The sequence below is a fragment of the Equus quagga genome, chromosome 6, assembly GCF_021613505.1.
Source record: "Equus quagga isolate Etosha38 chromosome 6, UCLA_HA_Equagga_1.0, whole genome shotgun sequence".
In the NCBI taxonomy this organism is placed as follows: Eukaryota; Metazoa; Chordata; class Mammalia; order Perissodactyla; family Equidae; genus Equus; species Equus quagga.
In genome coordinates this window covers 99,972,465-99,985,304 of record NC_060272.1, presented here as the reverse complement: position 1 = coordinate 99,985,304, position 12,840 = coordinate 99,972,465, and the positions used below count along the sequence as shown (strand labels likewise).

Here is a 12,840-nt window from a genome sequence, read left to right as displayed (position 1 = left end):
AGCTTAATTTATGGTTTTTGAAAATACCCTTGAAATATTTTCTCTCTAAATAAATGTTTTGTCAAATTATTTTACCTTCTTGTTTAGAACTTTAAAGAATGTCAAGCACTCTTCAAAAGTTTTGTTTTCTTTCAGATGATCTCTAAATATTGAGCTTTTAACTCAATATCAAATAACCTTCAAAGAATCTGCATCTTTCGTGATGCTTTTCTTTTGCCTCTTGAGAAATTAAAAAAGGAAACAAAGAAAGCAAAGAAAGTTCAAAATGTCCTCTACCCTTTGTTCCAACAGTAGGCAAAGACCAGGCTTCCACAGCCAGAGTTAGAGAGTTCCCAGAGTACCCAGTGGAAACATATCATCGAGGTTCTGAATCAAATGAATATGTTATAAAATAGAAAACTATTGTGGAGAACACATGACATGTTTAGCAATTTCCCATCCTCCTTATTCTCCAATACATTTTGAGAAGAAAATTATAATAAAAATGTGGGGTTTTTTTCTTTTATAAGGCCTTTCCACCACAGATATTCACATGCACATATTTATTTTCTATTTTGAAGAAACCAGATTAGTAGGGTAACTTTTCTAAAACATTGTTTTGTTTTTACATAAGAATACAAAGGATTAAACTGAGTAATTAAATGCCTTCTTGCTTCCACCTGCTTCTCCCTGGCACTCCTTTCTCAAATTTCATAGTCTCTGCTCTCCCCTACAGAATGGCAGTTCAGGACGATCTAATTTCTCATTTCTCAGTGGTAAGATTTGAATGTTGAAACAGTAGTCTTAAAATGTGGATTTGGTTTTGTAAATGAATTTAGTTTTTATTGATATATAGCTTACATACAGTAAAATGCTCATATCTTAACTGTACAGTGTGAGTTTTAACCTAGGTACATACATGTCAGCGTCAATGAGAAGGGCTTTCTCAAAATACTGCCAGGAGGTTAAACAGTTTCCTAAATAATTCTGAGCTACACCCAGTAAAGAATCTTTGCCTTTGTAAAGAACCAAATTGAGTGATATACATAAAAATACATAGTATATCATAAAATGTTACACAGGTTAAAGTTAGGTTACTCTTTTTAAAACACATTTCTCATGTACCTTTTTCATGGGGTTTGCAGTGCTGGCTCACAGGTGAAATTCTCAATTTGTTTTTCTGTTTGTCTTTAAGAAAATTAATGCAAAACTTCATGATGGAGTATGTCAACGGTGCAAAGAAGTTCTAGAATGGCGTGTGAAATACAGCAAATACAAACCATTGTCAAAGCCTAAAAAATGGTGAGTTAAGTTTCTTAATTACCTTACCAGTAATATCTGTATCATAGTTTATTATTTCATTCTTGATTTTCAAAATTGTATCTGAATAAATATTAAAGTAAATAGAGAAAAAATTCCATTTTTCTATGTAGAATTTCATCTTACATGCTGAATCCTTGCTTGTGAAGGCAAATCTATGGAAAAAGTAGACTCATCATTCTCTGCCCCATTTTTCCATAAATAAATAATAGACCATTTTTATAGAATCTTAAAAAGTAGGTTAGGGCAGAGAGGAGAAAGTTTGTTTTGCAAAATTCAGATGAGATTATGTTTACTATGGATCATCTTTACCAAAGAGATCATAAGAGGATCTGACCTTTTAAATCAACCCATGAAGATTACTGAAATGGCTTAGATTGAGGATCATAAATAAATTACTAGATGGATAACTTATAATTTTACTGCTTCGAAGATTTGGGTCTACATGAAAAGATACTGGACTTTGTTTCTCATCCGTCTGTCCTCACCCTTCTTCTGTGATTCTGGGATTCTGTTTTATTAGCCTTATGTACATCCTGATGTTGCTCTCTTGCATCCTTTGGCTTAGCTAAGTAAGGACCATATTGGAGGGTAATTGCTGCCTCAAAGAGAAGGGTGATAATTTTAAATATAAATATTAGCATTAATATATGCAATAGTATTTTTACCTTACGAGTTTTAATTTGGTAGTCTATAGAGTAGCTATTTAGAATGGATTTGTTCATTGTTACTTTATTTCCCTTTTATTCAGTAGAGGCAGCTTCCTTAAATAGATTCCCTCTTCCTTTATGGAAGCAAATTTTACTTAAAGTTTGGAAGGTCAGTCTAAATAATAAATATGATATAACCTTTGCTGTTTATTTTTATTGAAAAATTATGTCAGCCTTTTTGTGAATCTATAGCTCAAGCTGTAGGATAATTTATCTTCTTGAGAATATTTAACAATTTTGAATGTTTTAGTTTGGGTGACTTATTTTGCTTAGGATCTTTCTTTCTAATACTGAAAGGTAAAAGCCTCAAGGAAGGATAGACTAACTTCAGCTGTTTAGATTGTTTTCCTGTATAACTCTTTCAGAGCAGAATTCTTAGTATTTATTATACGTATAGTTAGTCTTTTTAAATAAACTTGTTTTTCTCTCCTATTTTTCAGTCTTTTCTTCATGTTCTCTAGCATTTCCTCCCAAAAGAAAACACTTTTAAACAAATCTGATGAGTTTTATGCTCACTGGCCTAAATTACCAGAAGGGAAATTTGGCAACTATTTGTACTATCCAATGCTAGATTTCCACGAATGAATTAGCTGTGTTGTCTGCCAGAGAAATTAGATGCTGGTTGTGTTATAAGTCATGCAGTTTTAGTTAGTAGGCTTAATATAAGATTTATAGCTTTCTGAAAATTTTCAAAAAGTCTTTCTATAAAGGTATTTTGAGATTTTATCACCAATCTCCATTTTTCTCTTGGTAGCATTATTTCCTAAAAGAATTTGAAGTATAGGGAATAAATATTTATTATTTAGCCATAGAGTTTTAATAGATAGTGTTATAACAAAGAAAATCATTTAAAAACATTCCTGCCTTAATCCATTATTTGCATTTTAATCTATCTTTAATATGTTCTGCCTCCTGTATGTTTAACTTCATTATGAATGTGCCACTGTGTAAGAGATCATACCAATTATTATAAATTTTCTAGATGCTAGGATTTGCTGTAGAATTTCTGAAATTGTTTATTTTAAACAGCTCTTGGATTTTCCCTCTTTTTGCATATTGCTTACGGTCTTAATATTTGTGTGGCTCCAGAAGAATCTGCGTACTTTAAATCCTAGAAGAACAAATATTTTCTTCAGAAGGAAACAAAGACTCCTTTAAAAACAAAAGAAAAAGGAAACAGTATTAGTAGCAAATCTTATATTTACTTCTGGAAAACTTATAACACAACGACCTTTAACAATGGTTGGATGTGGACACATGGACCTAAAGGTCAGCAAATCTATCCTGTCTTGGAGTCATTGAAGTCCTCGGAGTCAGGGAAGCTCATGGTGATCTTGACACTACCCAGGCAGTACAATGACCCAGAATCCTTCAAGAGACCTCAGTTGGGTCAAGGAGATGAGGGCTAAAGTGACCTCAAGAGCTGCTGTTCCACATTACCCTGAGGCAGATGAGGTTAGCCTCAGAATAGCTCATGAAGAATGCAAAATAAAGGAAGTTTAATATTGTACAAACACCAAAATACAAATAAGACATTAAAGCCTAAAGTAATGCAAAACTAATGGATAGCTCATGAGAGACGAAGAAACACTAGTCAAAACAAGGTCTGAACATGTTATTTAGGAGGTCACCTGCCTGGCATAGAACATCATGAACTTCAGATTACCCTGAACACATGGCACACGCGGCATTTTGGAAAGCCTAGCTTTCAAACTCCAATCCAGGATTGAGAATGTTGTAGAAAGTATAACTCACCTATATCCACCTTGGTTTCTCTGCATATTAAGACTTGACTAACATTGTAAGGGATATAAATTCACTGATGAAAGATGCTCATGGTAGCATAATTTGCTTTGAAATTTTAAATGTTTTGTTCAAGCTAATTGTTTATAAATTAAATTTGTCCTTGTTAGGATTTGTATAAGAAGTTGACTTTGACACTAGATGTGTTTTTTGTGTAAAGATTCATTTTTTGACACCCTGAATATTGCCATTGGCTAAAACGTTGAATATTGTTTCACTTCTCTAGCTATCTCTTGCCACAAATTATGTAACTGTAGGGGAGGAAGACAAATCCTCTACCCTCTAGGTCCTTCTGGCTGGTCTATGAATTAAATTGACATGAGAACAGAATAACAGGAGAAAATCAAACAAAACTTTATAACATGTATACATGGGAGAAAACCAGGAAAACTGGGTGACTCAGGACGGCCCAAGCTGCCACCTTAAATATCGTCTTCAGCTAAAAGCAAAGGAGGATGTTGCGGGTAGTGGTTTGGGGTGTCAAAGGGGAGGGAGGCAATTCACATGGAAATGGAAAAGCAAATGTTTGGTAGATAGAACCTTGGTAAGAAGGGCTTAGCAAAGATGCTCCCAGTCTACAGATACCCAGAGTTCTCTATGGTGATGGCCTGTCTTGGGGACAGAGCTTTTATCTTAAATTTCTTTTAGGCAGGTGGGGGAAGGTCAAAGTTTCTCTCAGAGTTTTTTGTCCTTAAAAATAATCAAGCCAAAGAGACAGATGTTGGGGTGGCCAGTTCTGATCCCCAACATAACCAAATGATGTACATAAGGAAAAGTTCAACAGAACATCAAATATAGGAGGAGAAGGAGGCTGCTTATAGGTGGCATTTCTTTTGGAATGAAGTAATATTCTGAATATTGGGAAAATTAAAGCCTTTTCTCCCATTTGTTTTGCTTGTAAATTACCAAAACCCACACGCAATTAGCAAATTTCCATTGTCCATGGGATGTGATACCAAACATTAGGTACAAGAAAAAGAGTTTGACATCTAAACTCTTCAAACTTATCCATTTTACCATGGGGAGCCAAAATCGTACTGTTTATACTTGGCAGAAAATATTTCAGTTTCTTTTTCTTTTTTCAGCGAGATGACATGCTGCAGGATTTTTATAAGCATGTTCTTTATGACAGTTTCTCCCAGATACTGAAAACAACCCAGACCATCCCCAGAGACTTTTTAGAAAAGAATAGATGTCCTAACTTGAGTTGGAAAACAGAAGAGTTGAAAAACTGTTGATTTGCTAGAAGGCGCTGGGATGATGGCTATGAGAGGGAAGGGGATAAGACACATGTCACCTGCTTATTTTTTTTTTTTTTAAATACGTGTATTTGGACAAATAAATTTTGTGTTCAGGTCTGAAGCCTAAGCTGGTACCTAGAAACTTCTTATGCTGTGTGTTTCAAGTAACAAAGCAAACTTTTTCTCCCATTAATTTAGAAGTGTGGTAAGCAAATACCCATGTTTGTGTTAGAATCTCTAGCCTGCTTCTCTTCTCTTCCTACCCATAAAAAAAAAATCACCAATAGTACAGTGTTAGCTCATGTTTAATATTGCCATAGTAGTAGAGGAGAAAAGAGAACCTGTTATGAAACAGCAACAGAACACAGATTGGGGTCTTAGCTTAGAACTGGACCTGTAAGTCCTCTGTATGAGCACTTCTTCACGGGGAGGGGAGGATTTTAGCACCCACCAACCCCAACCCCCCCCCCCCCCCCCCCCCCCCCCCACTGCTGCCGCCAGGGAACACTTGACAATGTTTGGAGACATTTGATTGTGATAACTAGAGGATCCGGGAGGGATGCTACTGGCGTATAGTGGGTCGAGGCCAGCGATGCTGCTACAATGCCAGGACAACCCCCACAACAAAGACATGTCCAGCTCCACATGTCAATAATGTCTTGGTTGAGAAACCCTGCTGTGTGCAAAACTGATGGATACTCACAGGGTCAAGCCACTGAAACTACATATGTATCTTAGTTCAGTGGTTTTCAAACTTTTCAGCTGCAGAATTCTCAAGTGAAACAAAAGCTTACCCAGGAGTCCATTGAGTATGGCAGGTCAAAACAGAACTGCCTGGAATGGGGAGAAGGGAACCCGGCCCTTAAACACTGCAAGAAAAGTGTTGATTGAAAGTAGATTTCATCCTAAATATATTTCAAGTGAAGAGGGGAAGAGCTCATATAACATGCCTTGGAACCAGCATTGCCCTAGGGATGTCTGGCTTAACAGTTTTGTGACATTTGGGTGCTTTATGCCTAAAACACTGTTTGCTTCCATTAAACAAAGTCACTGCCCCTGGTCCTCTCATCCAGGTAGTTAGCACTTCCTAATTGATAATTTTAAAATTTATTTCCTCTTAATTTTTATTCCCACTGACTTCTCCAGTGCAGGCCTGATCTCTTCATACTTCATTACATTAAATAAATGTTTTCCTCTCTCTTTCCTCTACTCAAATACCTCTGTTGGTCCAGAGTTTGAATAAACTAGTGTTTTAAAAATGGCTTATTCACATAAATGTTTCAATAGCTCCAGTGGGTAAGAGTTGAGTCTCCAGCAGCAGGACACTCTGTGGAGCTTTGTTCCCAGAGAAGTTCTGCTTTTATATGTCTACTATGGTATGTCGGGATGTGGGGGTTGGGGTGGTCCTCTAAACTGTGGGAGAAAACAAAAAGTAGTACTTATTTGGGTGAAAATGAGATCAAAGAGGATGAGATGTTGCTAAACTGGTCAGGCCACCCTATGGCTTGCCTCTCTAAACATATGCTTGCGCCCTCTTTACCACAAAGCTTTTTTCTAACCAAATTAGCCAAACCAGGACCTTCAAGATAATCTTTTATAATCCAAACCCGTTCTTCTCTGAGTTATCTGTATATTTATTTTTGTGGTGGTGGTAAAAACATAACAAAATTTTTCGTCTTAACCATTTTTAAGTGTATGGTTCAATAGTGTTAAGTATATTCAAATTGTTGTGCAACAGATCTCCAGAACCTTTTTATCTTGTAAGTGTGAAACTCTACACCCATTAAACCCCTCTTTCCCTCTCTGCTGAGGCCTTGGTAACCACCGTCCTACTTTCTGTTGCTATGAATTTGACTATTTTAAATACCTCATGTAAATGGAATCATACAGTATTTGTCTTTTTTTTTTACTGGCTTATTTCACTTAGCATAATGTCCTTAAGGCTCATCCATGTTGTAGCTTGTGACAGAAATTCCTTCCTTTTTAAGGCTGAATAATATTCCATTATGTATATATACCAAATTTTGTTTATGCACTCATCTGTTGATGGACATTTAGGTTGCTTCCACCTCTTGGCTATTGTGAGTACTGCTATGAACATTGTTGTTAAAATATCTCTTTGAGATTCTGCTTTCAATTCTTTTGCGTTTATACCCAGGAGTGGGTTTCCTGGATCATATTGTAGTTCTATTTGTAATTTTTTGACGAACCTCCATACTGTTTTCCATAGTGAATGCACCATTTTACCATCACACCAACAGAGCACAAGGGTTCCAATTTCTCCATATCCTTGTCAACATTTGCTAACCACTTTATTATTATTTTGGGGGAGGAGGAAGATTGGCCCTGAGCTAATGTCTGTTGCCAATCTCCTTCTTTTTTCTTGAGGAAGATTGTCGCTGAGCTAACATCTGTGGCAGTCTTCCTCTATTTTGTATGTGGGATGCCACCAAGGCATTGCTTGATGAGCAATGTGTAGATCCACGCCTGGGATCGCACCTACGAACCCTGGGCTGCCAAAGCAGAGCATGCAAACTTAACCACTACACCACCAGGCCGGCCCCTAATCTCTTTATGTTTGAAGGGAAGAAGTACTATACTCTTAAAATTCTGCTTAATAAAGAGTACCACTGGTCTCGTTTTTCAAAGAAAGCAAATTAATGCAGAGAGACCACCAGATATATCCACCAGCTCCTGGTTAAATTCACGGCAGTACCTTGCACTCATTTCTCGGCACTGGATTATTGTATTTGTCCATCAATTAGCATTCATTACTTGTATTTTTTCAGTGAGCGAACACTATAACGTGAATCTCCTTGAACCAGTTGTAATCACATTTTAGCTTGATAGATTCCATCTATAACTATCCAAGCTGTCTTGCTTTCAGTGCTTAGGAACTGAGCATACCACTCACCTCTCACTATGAGATACCTGAAGAATAATGTTTGCTATATGCAGTGATCGGTCCAAGTTGAGCCTTTATTCGCCATATAATCCAAATTTGTAGAGTCTAAGTGACAATCCATTATTTAATGGCTAATTCTACAGTCCACATGTTCTGAACACTTTGGTTTGCCTCCATTTTGATGTGTTGTAAAAGTGAGCACATTTGTCAGCATTCTAGAAGCACAGCTTCTTTTAATAAAATACACGTGATAAGTCTCTGAGCCATTGTTGACATAAAGCTATATTGCATATGTTGGAAAAATAGATTCAAATGAAAAGGAAAACTAAATGTATTTTATAAAATGAATTACTATGTAAAGAACTTTTACTTATTTTTTCTTCATATTTGAAGAAAATATTTATGTCAGGACATCTTAAAATTAAATACTTTATTGTAGAATCTTCTAATAGAAAAACTGTCTCAATGCTAATAAGCATTGGTGCTTATTGAAACTGATAATGGAGATGGAAATGCAAAAAGCTTTATATTTTATAATAATAGGACGATAGCCAGAGAAAGCTCTTGACTTGGTGATATTTTATATAGGAAAATGGCTAAAGAGTAAAGAACAAAGTTGAGTTCCTTAACAATGAACATATGGCAGGAAGAAACAGCAGAGACCATAAAAAATCTTGGTAAAAATTGGATGTTTAGTTTACATGTTTATTGCCTAAAGACAGTTTTTATTTTTTTGTGTTTTTGTGTGTGCTGGCACCGTAGATATATATATATATTTTGTTATGGTAAATAAAGACTGGCTTTCAATAGATTCTTTTATTTTTACCATTTAAAATAAACAAATTGGATTGTTTATCTGGTTTGTAGATTATCAAGCCCCTTCCAATCCTGCCCATGTTTCAACCATCATTTTTGTTATTAACTTGCGGTGTTACACTGGGTAAGAATGGCAGGTGAAGTTCATACCAGTTTTGTCCATTACATTTTACAAATTTTATTGGTTAATCGAGAAGGATTGGAATTTTTAAGTGGTAAATTAAATTTTACATCAAACTCCATGCCACATCCCAATCAATTTTATTGACATAAATACATGACTAGAAATAAATACTTTATTAAATGTCACATTACCAGGCCAGTGAAAAACTGATTACTTACTGCTGCAAAGGCTGTAGTAAATTAGGAAGAAAATATTGTTCTGAAATACAAGAGAAAGGGATATTTAATAATTAAACCTCCATTGTCAGCCAGTTCTTCTCTTTAGATGTGTATGTACCTTTGTGTAGTTTATTTGAAAAATCAAGTAAGTTTGTTTGGATGGCAGAGGTGATGGGGATGAGGATAGTTGAACAATGTAAGCTATCTGCCAGAATCCAAGCAGAATTAAAAGATAGTGAAGACTTGTAACTGTAGTTCAACTCTTTTGCTCTCCTTCCTGCTCCTGTCCCCCATAAACCTGGTAAAGGTCTACTATAAACAGCTGAGAAACTCCTACAGTTTAGTGCTTTTTTCTCATAATACCGCATGACTTCCATGAATAGGGACTAGGAGTGGCATTGCAGAGAGTATGTCTTAGATTAGTAAAGTACTTTTAGTACTCTGGAATGCAAAAATAGCTAACCTTCTCCTTTATTGGTATTTTAGAACTGCAATTTTGCTTGTACTGTTTGGGCTCTGAAATGATGCATTCTTTCTGATTTGGCTTTTAACTGTAAAAGGTAGAAGCCAGAAAGCTAAGTCCCTTAAAATTAGAAATTAGATTCTGTTGGTGGGATTTGTGAGAATTATTGCTAGAATTCTTCAGAGAATTATCAGGAAGCTGATATCATATAGGGAATCATGGTAAAAGGAAAGGAAAAGATCTCAAATACTTAGAGCTGGCCTGTCTGAGGTCACATATAGCTAGATTTCGCTTTAATCCCTGAAGTATGAGTTTTTCCATTTTCTGATAGCATCTTAGCAAGTAGATCATTAAGATATTTGTATTGAACTTTACATTTTTTTCAAAGCTCTGTCACATATATTGTATTCTAATAAGAACTCTTTGGAAAGTGAGAAAGTGGCCTTAGAAAAGTTAGTGACTTACCCTAGGCACAGCTAGTAAGCAGCAGATTCAAAATTAGAATGCAGGTTTTTTTTCTCTTCATAATCTCTCATTCCTGGCTTTCATTTTAATGTCACATCCCTAAGGTTTGACTCAAAGTCATCCACATGACTTGAACCATTCCTATATCTTATAGAATGAAGATACATCTGTTGGAAAACTTTATTTTGTATAACCAGATTTTCCTTAACCTACAAGAACCAAGAGACTGGACTTGAATTTGAAAGATAATTTAGTATAACCTACTTATTTTATTAGGAACAAAATTGTCTCTAGGAGGAGTTCAGGGTAATGATGGGGGATATTACCCCAAACATAGCTCTTTTCTGAACAAAAAAGATGGGTTTTCTAGGGACAACAGACAAGAACTTTGGTTCAACTTGCAATTATTTTAAATAGCATCACCAGTGTACAAGACACTGTGCTGTATGTTATAGAAGATACCAAAATGAATGTCCAACACCAAGGGATTTACAATCCATTGAGAGAGATGGCCCACAAATAACTCTTGGGTAGATTACAAGAAGTGCTAGGTGTAAATAAAAGGAGAAAGTGACCCAGAAGCACAAGTTAAGACTGCAGAGGAGTAATAAAATGAAAACAGGAGAAAGAGATCTAGAAAGGATATGAATTAAAGGTAGAAAAATGCTGTCAAGAATGTTTATAGGAAATCCTGTGAGGAAGGCACCAGAAAATGGAGGAAAAATGAACAAGAATCCTGTTTCCTTTGATAGACAATGCAGATAATCTCGTGCTGTCTCTATATGTCTTGCCTTTGGGTTCCACATAAATTGTCATTTATTCATTCATTTGCTCTTATTAGTTTTTCTTTCCTCTTGTTACATAATCTTGGTGATCCATGAACATTAATCAATATTGCCTGTCAAAAAGAAGATTTTCTATCTGCTCTGAATAAACATTTAATGAAGAGAAAGCAAGACTGAGAATTTTGGTTTAGTGGTAGGATTTCTAACCTTAAAAAAAATGAGTTGATCATTATTCTTTTTGTTCTTTTATCAAATAAAAGTTAACACTGTTAGAAACTACAATATTATCAGTCCCTCCGTGTATACCAGTGTGTGACAATAAACTATATAGTTAGGCGTCTTTGGTTATGCCCTTCAGCTCTAGTATTTCTTATAATAGGTTGGGGCTCTGATGGTTAATCAGTGATATGAGAGTTGTGTCACCACATTCCGGGAGTATTAAAATGTCCTACCTGGAGTGGAGTTTTAGTCACAGGTCACTCCTTGTGTCATCTTGTAGTGTATGCTGACTGTGAACCCTGGCTTTATTCTTGCTCAGAACCTTGGTTTAAAGGTTTAAATATTTGAAGGTAAAAGTGGAGAGTTTTCATTACTGTCACCAATTGTTCACCTGTGCATGAAGGCTACTTTTTGGCATTAATATTGATCGACACGACAAACTCGGACTGAAAACTGCCTGCCCTAAAGTGTGCTAATTTCCGTTTTCTTTTTTTCCCTAAACTTCTCTTGGTCAGAGATGAATATTTTGTATTCTTTTAAGAATTATTCTAATCAAATCTAGTACTGCAATAAGAAGAGGTAGTACAGTCTCCACTTATTTTCAAAAGCATCCTTTAGGGACACAGGGAAGTGAATTGTAACTTCTTCTACTCAAAGTTCTTGGAATTTGGGGATATTGTCTCCTTAAAAGCGTTTTCTAAGTAGCATATGATGTACTTCCTTAGTATGGCTTCAGAATCTTTCTGTGTTAGCGCAGATTGCTTAGAGCCACTGCTGGAAATATGACTTACAGAGCTGTATTGATGTTGAGTTTCTATTGTTTGTACATGGAGGGTGGAGTACCACAGCTGACTGTTTACGAAAGCACCTAGTCATCACATATGTGAGAGTATCACAAGTGGAGCTTAATTATGATAAAGGTTAAAGTGTTATAATATAACCAGGAAATGAAGGCAGTGCCAGAAAAGTGGTGGAGTAAAATAAACCTTTTACTTCTAGCAAGTACTAGAAATATAAGATCAGTTCTTTTCCCCTAGGTGTTTATTGTCCAGATCAGTGGTTCTCAGTTTGTTTGTTCTCAGGATCCCTTTACACTCTTAAAAATTATTGAGGACCCCAAAGAGCTTCTGTTATATGGGTTTATATGTGTTGTATCTGTTGATATTTATTGTAATAGATATTAAACCTGAGACATTTTAAAAATAATTATTTAATAAATAATATAAACAACATATGCCCATTAAGTGTCAATAATTTTTTATGAAAAATAACTTTTGAAACAAAAATATTAGACAAGTGGCATTGTTTTACATTTTCACAAATTTCTTTAGTGTCTGGCTAGTAGAAGGAAAAGGAAAGAGTAAATTTTAGAAAGAGTAAAAGTAATTTTAATAGCCTTTTTCAGATAATTGTAGAAATTCACCTTTGATACTACACCAAATCTTAACAAGTGGAAATTTCCTAAAGGTTAGTTAGAGTGTAGAATCTGAAATCACATCAATGAACACTTTATACTCTATTACAGTAACATCCGTTGGTCTGTCCTGCACTTTGGATCTTTCCCCCATACATGATTTTGCAACATCATACATTTGCTCATTTGGAAAATATTCTTCCAAATGTTGATATGCTTTATTATACAATATAAAAAGTAGTGTTAATGTCACAATGAGGTCCTTAAAAAGGTCTGTGGGTTTCTAATTTGGGGTTTTTTTTTTAAAGACTAGCACCTGAGCTAACATCTGTTGCCAATCTCCTTTTTGTTTTCTTCTCCTCCTCCTCCCCGAAGCCC

The 12,840-nt window shown here is 35.5% G+C and overlaps 1 protein-coding gene across 1 annotated transcript in view; it reads left to right on the top strand.

Moving 5' to 3' along the window:
- The window catches only part of C6H9orf85 (chromosome 6 C9orf85 homolog), a 55,722-nt gene that overhangs the window by 29,937 nt on the left and 12,945 nt on the right, over positions 1-12,840 (top strand). Inside the window, exon 2 of the mRNA XM_046664234.1 lies at positions 1,175-1,281. Coding sequence (XP_046520190.1) covers positions 1,175-1,281 — 107 coding nt within the window. The remainder of the gene's footprint in view (positions 1-1,174; positions 1,282-12,840) is intronic.